Source organism: Bos grunniens, chromosome 12, assembly GCF_055505025.1.
Source record: "Bos grunniens cultivar Pamir isolate PY7600 chromosome 12, Bosgru_T2T1.0, whole genome shotgun sequence".
NCBI classification, from domain to species: domain Eukaryota; kingdom Metazoa; phylum Chordata; class Mammalia; order Artiodactyla; family Bovidae; genus Bos; species Bos grunniens.
In genome coordinates, this window is record NC_141176.1 from 76,585,299 (window position 1) to 76,605,448 (window position 20,150).

Below are 20,150 nucleotides of genomic sequence, written 5' to 3' on the forward strand. Positions count from 1 at the left end.
ACCTTCAGATCAGATCAGATCAGATCAGTCGCTCAGTCGTGTTTGACTCTTTGCAACCCCATGAATCGCAGCACTCCAGGCCTCCCTGTCCATCACCAGCTCCCAGAGTTCACTCAGACTCACGTCCATTGAGTCAGTGATGCAAACCAGCCATCTCATCCTCTGTCGTCCCCTTCTCCTCCTGCCCCCAATCCCTCCCAGCATCAGAGTCTTTTCCAATGAGTCAACTCTTCGCATGAGGTGGCCAAAGTACTGGAGTTTCAGCTTTAGCATCATTCCTTCCAAAGAAATCCCAGGGCTGATCTCCTTCAGAATGGACTGGTTGGATCTCCTTGCAGTCCAAGGGACTCTCAAGAGTCTTCTCCAACACCACAGTTCAAAAGCATCAATTCTTCGGCGCTCAGCCTTCTTCACAGTCCAACGCTCACATCCATACATGACCACAGGAAAAACCATAGCCTTGACTAGACGAACCTTTGTTAGCAAAGTAATGTCTCTGCTTTTGAATATGCTATCTAGCTTGGCCATAACTTTCCTTCCAAGGAGTAAGCGTCTTTTAATTTCACGGCTGCAGTCACCATCTGCAGTGATTTTGGAGCCCAGAAAAATAAAGTCTGACACTGTTTCCACTGTTTCCCCATCTATTTCCCATGAAGTGATGGGCCCAGATGCCATGATCTTCGTTTTCTGAACGTTGAGCTTTAAGCCAACTTTTTCACTCTCCACTTTCACTTTCATCAAGAGGCTTTTGAGTTTCTCTTCACTTTCTGCCATAAGGGTGGTGTCATCTGCATATCTGAGGTTCTTGATATTTCTCCAGGCAATCTTGATTCCAGCTTGTGCTTCATCCATCCCAGCATTTCTTATGATGTACCCTGCATATAAGTTAAATAAACAAGGTGACAATATACAGCCTTGATGAACTCCTTTTCCTATTTGGAACCAGTCTGTTGTTCCATGTCCAGTTCTAACTGCTGCTTCCTGACCTGCATACAAATTTCTCAAGAGGCAGATCAGGTGGTCTGGTATTCCCATCTCTTTCAGAATTTTCCACAGTTTATTGTGATCCACACAGTCAAAGGCTTTGGCATAGTCAATAAAGCAGAAATAGATGCTTTTCTGGAACTCTCTTGCTTTGTCCATGATCCAGCAGATATTGGCAATTTGATCTCTGGTTCCTCTGCCTTTTCTAAAACCAGCTTGAACATCAGGAAGTTCACGGTTCACATATTGCTGAAGCCTGGCTTGGAGAATTTTGAGCATTATTTTACTAGCTTGTGAGATGAGTGCAACTGTGTGGTAGTGTGAGCATTCTCTGGCATTGCCTTTCTTTGGGATTGGAATGAAAACTGACCTTTTCCAGTCCTGTGGCCACTGCTGAGTTTTCCAAATTTGCTGGCATATTGAGTGCAGCACTTTCACAGCATCATCTTTCAGGATTTGGAATAGCTCAACTGGAATTCCATCACCTCCACTAGCTTTGTTTATAGTGATGCTTTCTAAGGCCCACTTGACTTCACATTCCAGGATGTCTGGCTCTAGGTGAGTGATCACACCATCGTGATTATCTGGGTCATGAAGATTTTTTTGTACAGTTCTTCTGTGTGTTCTTGCCATCTCTTCTTAATATCTTCTGCTTCTGTTAGGTCCATACCATTTCTGTCCTTTATCAAGCCCATCTTTGCATGAAATGTTCCTTTGGTATCTCTAATTTTCTTGAAGAGATCCCTAGTCTTTCCCATTCTGTTGTTTTCCTCTATTTCTTTGCATTGATCGCTGAAGAAGGCTTTCTTATCTCTTCTTGCTATTCTTTGGAACTCTGCATTCAGATGCTTATATCTTTCCTTTTCTCCTTTGCTTTTCGCTTCTCTTCTTTTCACAGCTATTTGTAAGGCCTCCCCAGACAACCATTTTGCTTTTTTGCATTTCTTTTCCATGGGGATGGTCTTGATCCCCGTTTCCTGTACAATGTCACGAACCTCATTCCATAGTTCATCAGGCACTCTCTCTATCAGATCTCGTCCCTTAAATCTATTTCTCACTTCCACTGTTTAATCATAAGGGATTTGATTTAGGTCATACCTGAATGGTCTAGTATTTTTCCCTACTGTCTTCAGGTTAAGTCTGAATTTGGCAATAAGGAGTTCATGATCTGAGCCACAGTCATCTCCTGCTCTTGTTTTTTGCTGACTGTATAGAGCTTGTCCATCTTTGGCTGCAAAGAATATAATCAATCTGATTTCGGTGTTGACCATCTGGTGATGTCCATGTATAGAGTCTTCTCTTGTGTAGTTCCCAACCTTAAGAGCCCATATTTACCAGGTAGCAGAACTTGAATCCATAGCAAATCAGTGCCCAGAGGAGCCAGTATTCGTCCCCGACTCCAGAGTTTGTGCTTCTCCCCGTGTGCTTGTGTCATTTTAACCACATGTGCAGGAAGAACAGTTTGGTTTAGGCCATCAGATGTGGACCTCCTCAAGTACACTTTCTTCAATCTACAAATCTCCTTCATCCACACCCATCCTGTTATGCTCTTCTGGTGATAAGAATAACCAAGGTCAGTGATTCCACCCTGGGTCTTTGGATGCTCTTAGTCCGTCCATCATCCCAACCAAAGCGATGGTTCAAGAGCAGAAACTATATTCAATTTTCAGACAAAGAAGCTGAGATTCAGAGGTTGAGATGCTTACCCGAGCATGTAACTAAGACTACATGACTGTAAGTGTCCAGAGCCTATTTTGTCAAGGATGGTGCCATTCTAATGTCCTGGCACCTTGGGTGGTAACTGCTTTCCCACACCCACAGTGCTAGTGAGTAGTAGAGAAAGAACCCACAGATCAGTGTGACTGACTCCAAAACCAGGGCTTTCTGTTATCCCAGGCTACCTCTTAAAAGCTCAAAATTATAAAATTGAGAAGGAAGGCTTGCTCTAGGTTATCATTTATTCATTCAACAAACATTTGCTGAGCACCCTCTATGTACAGATACTCTGCTGGAAGACATAATTAAAAAGTGAACAGGGCACAGTTTCAAGTGCCCTATACTAGATGAGAAAAAGACCACGTGTAACCAGTCACACTCAGGGCAGGCTACATGCATAACAGAAAGAACAGGCCCCTTGTTTAAAAATAAAGTATCTCAAGATGGTGACAACAGGACACTAACCAAGTACGGTTCAGTTTAACATGAGAGGCGCTCAGAGTAATACACAAATCTGAGTTACCTAGGATGATGACTGATCTTAATGTGACTTCCTAGAAGAGGCGACAACTGGGCTGACCCTGGAGAATGAGGATTTCTCTACTACATGGACCTTCTCAGACCAGAGGGTATTGAGGAGAATCGCTGAGTCATCATTTTGCCTTAAACATCAGTCACCAAGAGTTTCCCCCACAGTACACCCTCATCACCTACCTCTGGAGCTGTGATACATGCCCAGGGAGAACATGAAGACATACTGTCCTGATCTCCCTTCAAGGACTTGTTATCCAGCAGCTGTTAGTGCTGCCAGTGGGTAACCTTAAACCACTAGCCCCTGTGGGGGCAGCCTAAGTGCAATGATCCATCCAGATGGAGGTATAAAGGCCTGGTCATTGAATGTGTCAGGACAACCCTGAAAGGTCAGCATCACTCCAAACTCTCATGGGGTGAGCTCAGGTCGTCTGGCCAGTGATCCAGCCTGATCCTTCCCTCTGCTTTACCCTGTTTCTTCCCTCTTGATTCCACAGTGTTGACCCCAAGGGCACCCCCAATACACATCCCAGCACTAAACTCCATCCGAGTCTGCATCCCAGAAAGCCAGCCTGCAACACGTATCAGAAAACATTCCAGTATTCAGGGAGGACTTTTATTGAAAATTACTGGTTACACATGTACATATAACATTTTTAAAAACCCCAATAAAATACAAAATGGTAGAAACAAGGACCTTTAGTGTGAATGTGGTTACCTTTGGTTTAAAATTCACAATCTAATGTTGTCTGACCAAATGAAATTAAGTTATATATTAATAACAAAAGAAAACTATATGTTGAACCATATGAAACTGCTACTTTATAGCTTATAAAAAGATTGAATGTTAGCAGTTCCACATGGCTGAATCTAATAAAAAAATCCATTAGCATTTGAAATTTAGAGAACATTATACTCATGAATAACTCATGGGTAAAAGATATAGTTAGTTAATTAAATTAGGAATTAGAAAATACATAATACTATGGCTATTGATGGTGGTGAGTACCAAAACTTGCAGATTGTAGCTAAAGTGGATTTTATGGGGGAAAAGTCAGCTTTATATATTTATGTTAGAAAAATAATGATGTTAATCTCTTTTCAATTTAAGAATTTAGAGGAAAAACCTCAAAGTTAAGGAAAAGTTGAAGGAAAGAATCATATGATGAACTAGGGGAAAAAGAGAGCATCAATCAAGCAGAAAGGTGATTCTTTGAAAACATGAAAAAGTTATACAAGATAATTCATAAAAAAGAAGGCTAAAATAAAATTAAAGAGCCAAAAGAACACAGTTAGAGATGCTGCAGAGATTAAACATATAAGACATTGTGAATAAATGTATGCCAATCAAGCTCAAAACTCACAGGAAACAGATTCCTCCTAGAAAAATGAAACTTATCAAAATGACTCTGCAGAAATAACACACTGAAGAGGAAGCACATAATTACCAAAAGTTACCCAGACAATGTGGCTTCACAATACTGTCAATGTGATTAATGCCACTGGATTATGTGACTGAAAATGGTTATATGGCAAAATTTATTTAACCTCTGCACCACCAGGGAAGCCTTATCTTATATATACTTTACCACAATTTTTAACGTAAAAAAAATAAAATCCTCTATCTAGAAGACAGTCTAGCACATGTCTGTCCTTCATTAGCAAATCCCCTAGAAGGGCTCCTATTTTAAGAAAGCATATTTTCTCTTTCTTCTCTTTCAGAACATATGATATTGTCCTTCTGTATTTAACCATATACCCCCCCTTTTTTTTTTGGTTACTTAAACTATAGTATATTGTATGTTTATCCTATCAGTTTTCTTTATAGTATTTTAATCAGAGGTCTTTTGGTGGGAAAATGGATCCTAGTCATGTTAAAGGAAGTGGACACAAAACAGTAACTTCACACAGTCTTCAAATAAACAGAATCCCTGATATAATTGGAAAGTAATATGTAATTCGGGGAACAGTAAAAAAACATCTGTGACAACTTTGTCTCAAATCTTAGAAAATGAGTTTGGCTCTGGAGTCTCTCAAGACACAAAACCTGGGAGACAGCTTTTATTGGTGGCCTGCACCTCTGATTTGGATAAGAAAGCAAGTAATATAACATTTAAATAAACATCATAATTCCTTTTTCAAGAGATTGAAATCACTGAGGTTGGAGATCTCCCATTTTGTAATGTGTAAATATTTGTTGCTGGTGTAAAAAAAAAAAAAAAAAGTAGAATATAGTTTATGCAGTGCAAAACCTATTGGAAAAAGGCCTTTGGAATAGACATGACCTCATGGGAGAATCACAGTGTTGACTCAAAAATTGTGAAGGCTGAGGGCTGTCCACTGGAAACATTCATAACCACATGGTCACTGTGAGTGATATCTGGCTGTCTCCTTTTGAAGTACGTCTGAGGGAAAAAAAAGACAAAAACAACATGTTTAAAAGTTTTAAAGTCCTGCTCCTAAGGCAACACATTTCCAGGTTTCCTTCTTCATGTGCAGCAATCATATTACTGTTGGAGGCACAGTTTTAAAAAACCAGGGCTGTATTTATTCTATGGAGGAAGTAGCCCCATTAAAACCCTCAGTGGGGCTGGATGTAATGCCAAATAACCTGTAGATCTACTAGATTTCTGATCATTCTGATTCACAGATATGCTTTATCACTACAGTAAATTGACATGCAAAATCATTTTATTCCCTGAAATAAATTAAAAACAGGGTAACAAAGAGGATAGGAAATCTAACATCTGAACAGGGTTTGTTATTTTCACACATAAAAGGAGCATAACAGATTTGGATATTAATATTGGGTTATTATCTTTATATTTTATAAACTCTGATTGACAAGCACTGAAACACTGGCATATATGTATGAAATATCCTCGTGTTTAATTTGTGTGGCAAAGCAGTTATAGTCCTATAGAAATGTGACCTGTGGATAGTGGGTTCCAAGAATGAAAAGAAAAGCAAATGCTTTAACAATGACTCAACCAAGAGACTTCTCTAAAATATAAGATGATACCCAACAATAGGACAGATCTCTGCCAGACCTTTGAGCTCTTGAATTCTACCAGATTCTAGCTGAACTGGAAGAGATACTGGTTTCTCAGTGTATAATCAGAACACAAAGGAAAGGAAGTGCTGTCAAGTTCCACAATCATCAGGTTTTAGTAGCTGTATTGTATCTCAGTTCCTTACAGATGCACATAACAAAATAAAATAATGTCAGGGCTTGTGAAACCTTCTCTGAACATGTTTGGGCAAAAAACAACTTCAAGTGAAACTCTTTCCTCAAAGAAGAATGTGAAAAATTTCATTTGAGTCTTTAAAACAAAAAATGTATCGTCTATCAGAGGCTAACTCATGTCACAAACTGAGTTGCTTAGACATATGATTACAGGTCTCTTTTATAGAACCTGACCGCAAGTGCATTGTGGGTGCTGTAAACAAAGGTATTATGAGACAGAATGAACTTCACACACGAAACAGAAAAGCACTAGGACACCTACCTTCATAGTAAGTGCACTTTCTTACTCTCTTGTTGCTAACATATCCTGCTCTGCACATGAAATGCTATATATTTAAATGTCACTTAAGGAGAAAAATAAACCCTCCAAGAATGCTTGGGGCCACTGGCTGCACTGGCTGAAATCTGAGGCTATTTCCATTGTAATGGAAGCATTTAGTAATAAAACCTTTGGTGGGAGTGGGGAGGGTGGTTAATTGCATATCATAACCCTCCATTTTCTTAAGCTAGATGTATTTTGTGATTATATATGTATGTACTCTTTTGGTGAAACTAAAAAGAGTTAAAGGAACAAAAGAAAATTCACTTTCTCCTGCTTAACATTCTTTCCAAAATCATCTGGTTCCTTTCTCTATAACTCTTCTCCATACAATTTTTATAAAGAAAATATTGTTTTTAGCAACTTTTAACTGAAAAGGACATTGCTTCATGGTCTGAAATACCTGAACTGAATATGGCAAAGGATCTTCAGCAGTTGGGCACCCCTGATTTAGAGTCTTAAAAGCGACCTAGAAGAACTATGGGTATATTTGTTTTATTATTGGGAGGCAAGGTTTCTATTTACAGCCTTTTATAAACTGATCCCACTATTCTCTATATTCTGTATATTCTCTATAAACCCCTCTATATTCTCAAAGCCCTTAAGCATCTTCTCTCTCATCTGATCCCTGTGATAAGTGTGAAGAAGCCAGCAGGGCTGTAATCCTGCCCTACACACAGGTGAGGACCTGAGGCTCAGAGGCCCTGGGGGACACAAGGCCACATGGATGCTAAGTGCCTGCTCCATCTATCCAACTGGGCCAGGTGCCTAGAGCTAGGATGTGAGAATTTTATAACTTCTGGGCTGTATTAGGTGATTTCATATAGACAAAATGACACCTCTGTTACACACTGGGAACAAAGAAACTTTAAAAATCCTCAACCACATCTGTTTCGTCACAGAACAGAATGGATGCTGCTAAGTCGCTTCAGTCATGTCCAACTCTGTGCGACCCCATAGACGGCAGCCCACCAGGCTCCCCCATCCCTAGGATTCTCCAGGCAAGAATACTGGAGTGGGTTGCCATTTCCTTCTCCAATGCATGAAAGAGAAAAGTGAAAGTGAAGTTGCTCAGTCGTGTCCAACTCCTAGCAACCTCATGGACTGCAGCCTACCAGGCTCCTCTTCCCATGGGATTTTCCAGGCAAGAGTACTGGAGTGGGATGCCATTGCTTTCTCCACAGAATGGATGGCAGACATTTATTCTTGGAGCTGAATCATGTCCCTTCTGAAAGGCTGTTGCTGAACCACGAAAGACGCCATGATTCTTGGCCTTCAGAGGAGAAGAATTCAATTTGGGGCCAGTGACGAGGCTTGATCACTCAGAGCTTTTGTGTAATAAAGTTTTATTAAAGTATAAAAGAGATAGAGAAAGCTTCTGAGATAGACATCAGAAGGGGGCAGAAAGAGTGTCCCCTGATAGTCTTTAGGCGAATGGTATATAGCTACTAGTAGTAGTGGTGTTTTGTGACCACATGGACTGTGGCCCACCAGGCTCCTCTGTCCATGGGATTCTCCAGGCAAGAATACTGGAGTGGATTGCCATTCCCTTCTCCAGAGGATCTTTCTGACCCAGGGATCTAACCTGGGTCTCCTGCATTTCAGGCAGATTCTTTACCATCTGAGCTACAGGGAAGAGCCATATAGCTGCTAGCAGTCTGCTAATTAGAGAAAGGAAATGTGTCAAAACTCAGAGACTGGCACCAGGCCCCTCACACACAACATGCATTTTGAGATAACATTGGCACAAAGTGAATTGTCCCTGGCCATAAGATGATTGACATGAATCTTGAGGAAACTCAGGTTTCCAAGCAAATATAGTCTCACTGACATAGCTTAAGAGAACATTTGCATGAGTAAACCACACTGGTTTGTCAAGTCTGTTCTGAGTCTTAGGGGGAGCCCACTTGAAGACAGAGTCTAGGGTAAATGCATAGTTCCTTAACATAGCTTAAGATAAACATTTCAATAGGAAAAACACATTGGTTAGCTCAAAGTTTGAGAAAAGTTAACTTCAGGTGGAACGAGGTATCTTCATGGCAAACAGAATTTTAAAAGAAACCTCTTTTTAAATTTGCATCAGTTCAGTTCAGTCCCTCAGTCCTGTCCTCCTGTCCTACTCTTTGTGACCCCATGGACTGCAGCACACCAAATTTCCTTGTCACCAACTCCCAGAGCTTACTCAAACTCATGTCCATTGAGTTGGTGATGTCATCCAATCATCTCATCCTCTGTCATCCCCTTCTCCTCCCATCTTCAATCATTCCCAGCATCAGGGCCTTTTCAAATGAGTCAGTTCTTCACATCAGGTGGCCAAAGTATTGGAGTTTCAGCTTCAGCATCAGTACTTCCAATGAATATTCAGAACTGATTTCCTTTAGAATGGACTGGTTGGATTTCCTAGCTCTCCAAGGGACTCTCAAGAGTCTTCTACAATACCACAGTTCAAAAGCATCAATTCTTCAGTGCTCAGCTTTCTTTATAGTCCAACTCTCATATCCATTCTGAAGGAGATCAGCCCTGGGATTTCTTTGGAAGGAATGATGCTAAAGCTGAAACTCCCGTACTTTGGCCACCTCATGCGAAGAGTTGACTCATTGGAAAAGACTCTGATGCTGGGAGGGATTGGGGGCAAGAGGAGAAGGGGACGACAGAGGATGAGATGGCTGGATTGCATCACTGACTCGATGGACGTGAGTCTGAGCGAACTCCGGGAGTTGTTGATGGACAGGGAGGCCTGGCGTGCTGTGATTCATGGGGTCGCAAAGAGTCGGACACGACTGAGCGACTAATCTGATCTCATCTGATCTCATATCCATACATTACTGCTGGAAAAACCATAGCTTTGACTAGACGGACCTTTGTTGACAAAGTAATGTCAACTCTGCTTTTTAATATGCCAATGGCACCCCACTCCAGTACTCTTGCCTGGAAAATCCCATGGACGGAGGAGCCTGGTAGGCGACAGTCCGTGGGGTCGCACAGAGTCAGACACGACTGAGAGACTTCACTTTCACTTTTCACTTTCATGCATTGGAGAAGGAAATGGCAACCCACTCCAGTGTTCTTGCCTGGAGAATCCCAGAGACGGGGGAGCCTGGTGGGCTGCTGTCTATGGGGTCTCACAGAGTCAGACACGACTGAAGTGACTTAGCAGCATGTGGGTCATAACTTTTCTTCCAAGGAGCAAGTGTCTTTTAATTTCATGGCTGCAGTCACCATCTGCAGTGATTTTGGAGCCCAATAAAATAAAGTCTGTCACTGTTTCCATTGTTTCCCCATCTATTTGCCATGAGGTGATGGGACCAGATGCTATGATTCTCGTTTTTTGAGCGTTGAGTTTTAAGCGAACTTTTTCACTCCTCTTTCATCAAGAAGCTCTTTAGTTCTTTGCTCTCTGCCATAAGGGTGGTGTCATCTGCATATCTGAGGTTATTGAAATTTCTCCCGGCAATCTTGATTTCAGCTTGTGCTTCATCTAGCCCAACATTTCTCTTGATATGCTCTGCATATAAGTTAAATAAGCAGGGTGACAATATACAGCCTTGATGTACTTCTTTCCAGATTTGAAACCACTCTGTTGTTCCATGTTAAGTTTTAACTGTTGCTTTCTGACCTACATACAGATTTCCCAGGAGAAAGATAAGGTGGTCTGGTATTCCCATCACTTGAAGAATTTTCCACAGTTTGTTGTGATCCACAGAGTCGAAAGTTTTGGCATAGTCAATAAAGCAGACATTTTTCTGGAACTCTCTCGCTTTTTTGATGATCCAACGGATGTTGGCAATTTGATCTCTGGTTCCTCTGCTTTCTGTAAATCCAGTTTGAACATTTGGAATTTCAGAGTTCGCATACTGTTGAAACTTGGCTTGGAGAATTTTGAGCATTACTTTGCTAGTGTGTGAGATGAGTGCAACTGTGCAGTAGTTTGAACATTCTTTGTCATTGCCTTTCTTTGGGATTAGAATGAAACTGACGTTTTCCTGTTCTGTGGCCACTGTTGAGTTTTCCAAATTTGCTGGTATATTGAGTGCAGCACTTTCACAGCATCATCTTTCAGGATTTGAAATAGCTCCACTGGAAATCCATCACCTCCACTAGCTTTGTTCATAGTGATGCTTCCTAAGGCCCACTCGACTTCACATTCCAGAAGGTCTGGCTCTAGGTGAGTGATCACACCATCATGATTATCTGGGTCATGAAGATCTTTTTTGTACATTTCTTCTGTGTATTCTTGCCACCTCTTCTTAATATCTTCTGCTTCTGCTAGATCCATACTATTTCTGTCCTTTATTGTACCCATTTTTACATGAAATGTTCCCTTGATAGCTCTAGTTTTCTTGAAGAGATCTCTATTCTTTCCCATTCTACTTCTTTCCTCTATTTCTTTGCACTGATCGCTGAGGAAGGCTTTCTTATGTCTCCTTGCTATTCTTTGGATCTCTGCATTCAAATGGGTATATCTTTCCTTTTCTCCTTTGCCATTAGTTTCTCTTCTTTTCTCAGCTATTTGTAAGTCCTCCTCAGACAATGATTTTGCCTTTTTGCATTTGTTTTTCAGCGGATATAAGTTTGTACAGAGAAGGGGAAAAAATGTAGCACTAGTAGTTTGTTTCCTCATGCAGCTTAAGAGAGAAATTTAAAAATGTCTGAAACTTGCAGACTATTTCCTCCTTTTGGAGACCCCTGGCCTTCTTGCCTGTTACCCTCTCACCTCCAATTTTACATGTTGAAATCCTAAACTCCACAGAACCTCAGAATGTGACTGTATTTGGAGATGACATCTTTAAAGAGGCAATAAATTAATAAATTAAATAAAGTTAAAATGAAATCATACAGGTGGGTTATAATCTAACAGACTGGAGTTTTCACAAGAAGAGACCAGGACACAGGTTCACACAGGGAAGAGCATGTAAGACACAGAGGGAAGATGGTGTCTACAAGGCAAGGAGCGAGACCCCAGAGGAAACCAACCCCACTGACACCTTTACCTCAGACTTCCAACCCCCAGGGCTGTGAGGATATAAGTTTCTGCTTTATAAGTCACCTACTCTTTGGTTTTTGTATGGCAGCCCTAGTGAACTCCTGCCCCCTATAGCTTTTTGTATCTAAAAGGTACTTTCTCTACTATTTCATGGATCATCCAAAAAAGTCAATCAGACAGTGATCAGCTCTCCTGAGCTACAAGTTCAATCACATTCAAAATATGATGTGGAAGCACCTTCTTCCAGATGTTGGGTTTTCTTTTCATATGAATGAATTCTGTTCTAATAGAGTGAAACCTCGTGACTTAGGCTAACGTGACCCGTGTTATAGCTCTGAACAATGCATTGATATCTGATGCTTGCACATTAAAAAAACTGATAATCTGACAGCTTCTCCTCCTAAGAGGATGCAGAGTATGCAGAAATAATGTCAAGATGGCATGAGAATTCAGAAATGTATTTTTTTCTGTAGAGGGACCTGAGCCAGTGGCAGGAATGAAATCCAAGAGAGAGGTTCTGTCACCATGAACTTCGGTGACTGGCCCTACCTTGGCTACCAGGTGACAGGAGCAGTGTTCTCAGGCTCGACACAGAAGGTAGTACAGAGGACAGCACTCAGCCTCCCTCAGCAATTCCCCCTCTGTGCTCCCTGGACCAGCTCTGTGACCTTGGGTGCACTCAGAACACACTCTCCTCATTCATGACATGGAATAAAAATGGACCATCAGGAGAGTAAATGAAATCATACATGTGAGAACTATATAAATTATAAAGAACTACACAAATGTAACTTACCATTAATATTGTTAGAGTAGGTGCAGGATTACTAGACCTGAAATCACAAGATTTCTAATTCTATGACCTATGTCTGCTTCATTATGTATGTTACACTTGATTTAAAATATTTACTAAAAGATCAAATTTCTAATTCTGTGTCTGCTGCAAACTAGCTTAACACCAGTTATGTATATAGGACCACCTTCCTTCTAAAGCACCTTAGTTTCCTCACCTGTACAAAGAGAGGGTTGAATCCTATTATCTTATTATCTGGACCAATCTAAAATTCTGTGTTCCTTTTCTCATTACTCAATGTTATGATGATATAGTTTTAAAATGAAGACTTTGACATACAGGTGGGAACACCACTTTTTGATGTGAAATGCCTAAGGTCAAAAGACCAAAAGGGTTTGGGAGATTCCTGGCTCTCGAGGTGTCAGGAGGGATGGACTGACTGGGAGACACTCTAGTGGATAAAAGTACTCTGTGAATTTCAGGCATAAAAAAATACAGAGTTCCTTGTTCATCTTCTCAACATTTGCACACAATGTAAGTACTCATGAAAAGTTCAAAACACAGACTTCCTTTTCCCTAAACCTAAGCATGAACTCCAGTTCTGTCAACTCTTCAGCCAGCTCTGGGACCCAGGAAGTCTCCTACCTGATGAGCATCGGAAGGTCCTGCTCTGCATTTCCTCATTTCTACAGAGGATTGAGAGGAGACAGTGATGAACTCAGGCCACATTTTAGATAAATCTTTCATATACAAGTACTTAAGATACTGGAACATGTTTTCTTTAAGGCATTTTAAATATTATACAAATAATCTTATTCTGTTTAAAAGTGAAAATCTTGGGAAGACAGAAAAGTATGAAGAATGGAATATACATCTATAATTTAACACCCAGAGATAAATTTTCAATGAGGAAGCCACATCCCACCCTGAGTCACACATGTTAAGGGACAAGAACACCAGACCTTCCTTCCTTCCATCTTCCCATCAACCCCAATCCCACTCCCACCTGGTCCCAGAAAGACTTGCAGATGGCTGCATGACAGTGGCTAAGTCTCTTAAGCCAGACCTTGGTTACCACTACACCCCTGTTAGGAAGATACCACGTGACCTGAATGTTACTCACTGAGCCCCTTCCTCACACCACACACAGTGCTTAGTGCCTCACATACCTCATCTATGAGAAAGTGCTCTGTAAACCTTCAGGCACCATTCAGACTACAGTGTGAAGCTATTGTGAGTTCTTGATTTGTCCTGATGACAATTTCATCGTCCAGAAGGTAGAGGAAACGTGGAGGGGGGCGTAAATGGACCTAACTCTAAACAACAAAGAATTAGGTAGAAAGTGATAATTTTAGGTAAGAATTTTCTTTACAGACTAGGAAACAGAAGAGACCTACACCTTTCTCTGGAAGATCTTCCTAGAATCGAAATATTCCATTTTTTTCCCCTTAAACTCTCAAATTTCCTGGATATTATTTGATGGAACTTGTATCACAAATATGTTGAGTACCAATCAGAATGAATGTAAAGGGTCTGAAAAAAACAAATCTTCTTATGTTCCATGAGAATCTGAACCTAGAGTCCAAACATGTGGAAAGTCAAATCCAAAATCTCTCTCTCAGGCACAGGTGCACGCAGACAGAAGGGTTCACACATCCCGACCCCACCCCCAGCACTGCTGCAGATTCCCAGCAGACCTGCCTTCCACCTGCCATGTGTTGTCAAAGACCCAGTCATGAAGCTTCCTCTCTGGAGGCTTCTATTGAAAAGAACACAGAGTACTTGTTCCCAGACCCTTGGTGGAGATCCTGAGAATAGTGAATCCTGGAGGCGAATTTTAATTACAGCTTCCCGCAACAGCCTCACCTATTTTGCCATTTTACTGAGGACAGCAGCCTTCGCCTCACCCAGTTGTTGCACCATCTTGTAAAATAGGCTGTTTTTATTTTGCAGCAAATTATTTGGCTGATTATGTTCTTTTCGTGTCCCTGAATCCAAAACCTGTTAACAGCAGAAAGAAACCCATTAGCATACAATATCCCCCAGTAACATAACTCAGGCAATATCTCAAAAAGGGGCAGGACAGGGAGAATTTGGGCGGTAGGATTGGTGGTATTTACATGGTTTGATTTCCATGTTTCACTGGGAGACAAGGGCCCAGCCAAGCCTTTCATTATTATATGGTTATAGGAAAGGAAGAAAATGAAAGTTCTTTCATTTTCATAAAAATGAAAGCTTTAATCATGACTATGATTACTGGAACTGAACACTCTGTAGCGTTTTATATTCTGCCCAGGGCCTTTGGGGTTGTTATCATTAGTGCTTTTAGCTCTCACACTCTGAGCTTTGAGGGCTATTTATAAGATACACAATGTTGGGAAATGTCTTGATTCAAGAAAATCAAACATCTGTCACTTCCACAGCCACTCCTCCAGGCTGGCCACCTGCCCTCTGGAACATTAGACTTTGTAGTAGATTGACTTGTCTTTATGTCCTTAAAGCTTTCAGAACAGACAATCACTTGCTTTCCAGAAAGGAAACAGGTACAGTCATCCCTCAGAGCTATTGTGGGTTCAGTTTCAGAATTCCAGAATATAATGAACATCACAGTAAAGTGAGTCACATGAATTTTCTGGTTTCCCAGGGCACATAGAAGCTTTGTTTACATTATTGTGTATCCAAGCATGTGTGCAATAGCATTATTGCACAATAAAGAAGAAACAATGAAAAAAACAATGTACATAACTTAACTTAAAAATAAAGTATTTCTAAAAAATATTAACTATCATCAGAGACTTCAGTAAGTCATAGTAGCAATATCAAAGATCATTGATGTTACAGATCACCAGAGCAACTTCAATGATAGTGAAAATGTTTGATATATTGTAAGAAATTACCAAAAGGTGACATAGAGACACAAAATGAGCAAATGCTGTTGGAAAAATGCCACCCACAGACATGCTTAATGTAGGTTTTTTGACAAACTCTCAATTTGTAAAAAAAAAAAAAAAATGCAGTATCTGGGAAACACAATAAAACAAGGTATGTCTATATTTCTAAAGCAAGCAATAAAAATAAGATTGCCTCAAAAATTAAAGTTTTGAGAAAGAACATTACTGGTGATGTTTTTGCTGAATTGAAAGCCAACTGGTAATCAGAAGCTCTAGAAAAATATACAAGCTTTATACCTGGGGTAAATGGAGCACAGAGGACAATCCCCAACTCTGTAACTGGTGGGTGCAGAGGTCCCCTGAGGTCTAATCCTGCCATTCCTACCAGAGGAGTCAGCAACCACAAGCAGTTCAGAACAAAATATAAACAAGTAGCCAAGTTAACATCTCCTGGTGGGACCTCCCTGTGACATCAATGATGAACGCAACCAGGGAGTCCTACACTGAAGGTCTCCCAACACAGGAGTGAGAAGGGAAGCTCCACAGTGAAGGGTAAGATCCTTTCCTAGAAATAAGGTCATTCATCACAAAGGTGACAGGCTCCAAAGAGAACCCTAGCATCTCCCTTCTCCCTCTGTCTTCCCTACTCACCTAGATGCTCAGTCTCTGTACCCAGAAACCAACATCAATTTCTTTCTCTCTCCTCAGATCCCATGTTCAATCCATCATGCAGTCCACTTGGCTTCACTTCCTTATCTACCCCAAGCCCCACCATCTCACCATTGCCACCACAGTCATCTTAGACTAATCCAAAAGTCTAGAGAGGGCACACTGTAAGATAGCGAATACTGAATTTGTAGAACTGAAAGACCATCAGTGTGATTTTAGCTGTAAAGGAAGGAGGGTGAGCAGAGTGGGACAAAACTAGAAAGTTGGGGAGGGACTGGCCAGACATTGTTTCATAAAAGTTCTTTAATTTGTTCATAGGCATTCATCAAGAGAGAAAAATTTGAGATTATGGAAATTTACCAGGAGATATTGGTAAGTAAAAGACACTTACTCTTTGGAAGAAAAACTATGACAAACCTAGACAGTGTATTAAAAAGCAGAGACATTGCTTTGCTGACAAAGGTCCATCTAGTCAAAGCTATGATTTTTCCAGAAGTCATGTATAGATGTGAGAGTTGGACCATAAAGAAGGCTGAGCACTGAAGAATTGATACTTTTGAACTGTGGTGCTGGAGAAGACTCTTGAGAGTTCCTGGGCTGCAAGAAGACCAAACAAGTCAATCCTAAAGGAACGCTGAATATTCATTGAACAGACTGATGCTGAAGCTGAAGTCCAGTACTTTGGCCACCTGATGTGAAGAGCGAACTCATTAGAAAAGACCCTGATTCTGGGAAAGATAGAAAGCAGGAGGAGAAGGGGACAACAGAGGATGAGCTGGTTGGATGGCATCACTGACTCAGTGCAAGCACTGACTCCTTGAGCAAGCTCTAGGAGATAGTGAAGGACATGGAAGCCTGGTGTGCTGCAGTCCATGGGGTCACAAAGAGGTGGAAATGACTGAGTGACTAAACAACAAATCGGTAAGTAAAGCATTAAATAAATGAACATATTTTGATAATAGCAACAAAGCTGCTTTGTTCAGAGGATACATATGTTCACATCTGCAGATCAGGTGCTGAGTGATAACACTTTAGGACTGACCAGGTGACAGTTCAGCTTAGTTCAGTCACTCAGTCATGTCTGACTCTTTTCAACCCCACGGACTGCAGCATTCCAGGCCTCCCTGTTCATCACCAACTCCCAGAGCTCGCTCAAACTCATGTCCATCGAGTCAGTGATGCCATCCAATCATCTCATCCTCTGTCGTCCCCTTCTCCTCCTGCCTTCAACCTTTCCCAGCATCAGGGCCTTTTCAAATGAGTCAGGTCTTTGCATCAGGTGGCCACAGTATTGGAGTTTCAGCTTCAGCATCAGTCCTTCCAATGAACATTCAGGACTGATTTCCTTTAGGATGGACTGGTTTGATCTCCTTGCAGTCCAAGGGACTCTCAAAAGTCTTCTCCAACACCACAGTTTAAAAGCATCAATTCTTTGACACTCAGCTTTCTTTATGGTGCAACTTTCACATCCATACATGACTACTGGAAAAACATAGCTTTTAACTAGACAGACCTTTGTCAGCAAAGTAACGTCTCTGCTTTTTAATATGCTGTCTAGGTTGGTCATAGTTTTTCTTTCAAGGAGCAAGTGTCTTTTCATTTCATGGCTGCAGTCACTATCGGCAGTGATTTTGGAGTCCAAGAAAATAAAGTCTGTCACTGTTTCCATTGTATCCCCATCTATTGCCACGGAGTGATGGGACTCATCTTAGTTTTTTGAATGCTGAGTTTTAAGTCAGCTTTTTCACTCTTTTCTTTCACATTCATGAAGAAGTTAGTTCTTCAGTTCCTCTTCGCTTTCTGAAACAAGGGTGGTGTCATCTGCATATCTGAGGTTATTTAAATAGCTGATAAATGAAGAGAAGCTAAAGGAGAAAAGTAAAGATATACTCATCTAAATGCAGAGTCCCAAAGAAAAGCAAGGAGAGATAAGAAAGCCTTCCTCAGTGATCAATGCCAAGAAATAGAGGAAAACAATAGAATGGGAAAGACTAGAGACCAGATGACATGTCCAAATTCTGTCCTTCCTCAGTTTCCCTAACCAACCACACACTCCAAGATGACAGTATTTCTAAGAATTAGAAAATAAAAAGAATCCGCTACCATTAATGCTATAATACCAAAACCCAAAAATAAATCTTTAGGGTACATTTAGGAGCAAAGAATTTAATTGAACAGACCCTTAATCGAGCTGGAGATCAAGCCATGTTTCTGCTACTATGTCTAAAGCCTGGAAAAGGGCTTGAAATAGGTAAATTTCACAGCATCATTTATTTATAATGGAAGAATGGTGCTTTAGGGGACAATCTTTGAAATGCAATGTTGAGAGGTAAGAACAAAGTGACAGGTAAAATCTAGCAATAAAAGGTTACTTTTCCAATTAGCATCAAGAACACAAAATGAACAATTAAGGATGCCTGACACAAAACATTTCTGGAAATTAAGAGTCACTGTTGGGTAGTCTTGAATGTCACCCCATGCCTCATGAAAGTCTGCAGGTAGAGCCCACTTCCTACTGTGATGTCTAGTCCAGGTAACCAGATGCATGGTTTGGCGCCTAGGGCATCCCTTTGGTTGGGGATGCCCCACTCCTGTCGTCTGTCTCCCCAGACCTCACTCCTGGGCACATCCAGCTCAGGGAGTGAGGCTACAGGCACTGCCTCAGTTCTGACAACCTTGTATCTACTCAGTGTCCCCACTGATGTCCCATCTGACAATGCATGTGAGGTAGGGTGGGAAGTGATATTCCAGGAACTGTCCAAGTCAAAAAAGACAGTTCTATTATCATGAGACATAAAGAACTGTGGGTATTACTGGCCACTCATTAGTGATTATTGCCTGTTTTGTATTGTTAGGTAGGTAGAATAGGGAAAAGGAGTCCAAAATGGCGGTGGCTAAAAGACAAGGAAGGTCCGAGGACCAGAGTGAAGACTTCAGGCAGAACAAACAGAACAAACAACACTCCTGGCTAAACCCAATTTGCATAGGGCAGGCCCAAGTGGAGGAAAAAACATATAAAAAGAAGAGCCAAAGCGCTTTCTCACGTACTCTCTCTCCCACGTGCACACACGCTCTAGCTCTCTTTCGCGCACGCGTGCGCACTCGCGGGCACTCTCTCTCTCTCTCCCTCCCTACGCACACGCTCTAGCTCTCTCGTGTGTGCACTGTCTCTCTCTCCCTCCCTACGCACTCCTCCACTGTCTTCTCTTCGAGTCTTGGATTCTCCTGCTATCTTCTAAATAAAATGGAGCTGTAACACTGATTTGCCTAAGAGCTGTAACACGGTTTGTCCAAGACCCGAGAGCTGTGATGTGCCAAGGGCTTTAATGTCCGTTGCTCCAAATCTTTGTTGTGATGAGACAAAGAACCAAGGAACATACACTCACATGACAGTATGGACCATCAAAATACCTCAAAGTATCTTGCATTCCTTGAGATTATTTGCTGCCAAAGTTTATCCTTTGAAGAATGCTTTTCTTGTTTTATAAAGGCACATCCTAACATGTATTGAAACTGAGCAAGCAACAGAGGAAAAGGACAAAGAAAGATAGAAAATGAAAAAGAGAGAGAAAAGGAATAGATGGAGGAAGGAAATGAAGCTAAGGAAGGAAATATTAAATTACTAAGGATAGAAAGAGCCAACCAAACCTGGAAGGAATATACTAGACAGATATCCAGAGACCAAAGCCTGGAGCTTGCCATGTGTGCAGAACAGAGCTATTGTGTAAGAAACTCGCTGGTTGTTTAATTAGTCTCTCATCCCTGATTTGCCTTTCTTTCCAAACTCTCATCTGTGATGCAGAAGCTGGGTCTCTGCAAGTCACTGCAGCAGTTCAGACTATTTTGCCAGGTGGCCTTTGTTAGGTTGCCAGTAGGGGGCACTAGAGGGAGACTGAAGGTGGGAAACACCGCTAATGTTCTACTTGATAGCGTCACCTCAGCACTGGGACCTGACTCAGCCCCCAGCTATTAGCACCTGGAGAACCAGTCCCATCTTGCCCCCTCACAAATATGAC

General features: G+C 41.3%; 1 protein-coding gene across 3 annotated transcripts in view; it reads right to left on the bottom strand.

The window, feature by feature from the left end:
• Nucleotides 1-5,233: 5,233 nt before the first annotated feature.
• Nucleotides 5,234-20,150, bottom strand: part of LOC147361933 (ATP-binding cassette sub-family C member 4-like) — a 217,818-nt gene continuing 202,901 nt past the window's right edge. For all 3 annotated transcript variants that reach the window (XM_086330251.1, XM_086330250.1, XM_086330252.1), the window contains 2 exons: nt 14,441-14,575; nt 5,234-5,636 (listed from right to left, as the gene is read on the bottom strand). In XM_086330251.1, coding sequence (XP_086186377.1) covers nt 14,441-14,575 — 135 coding nt within the window. In that variant the 3' untranslated portion in view covers nt 5,234-5,636. The remainder of the gene's footprint in view (nt 5,637-14,440; nt 14,576-20,150) is intronic.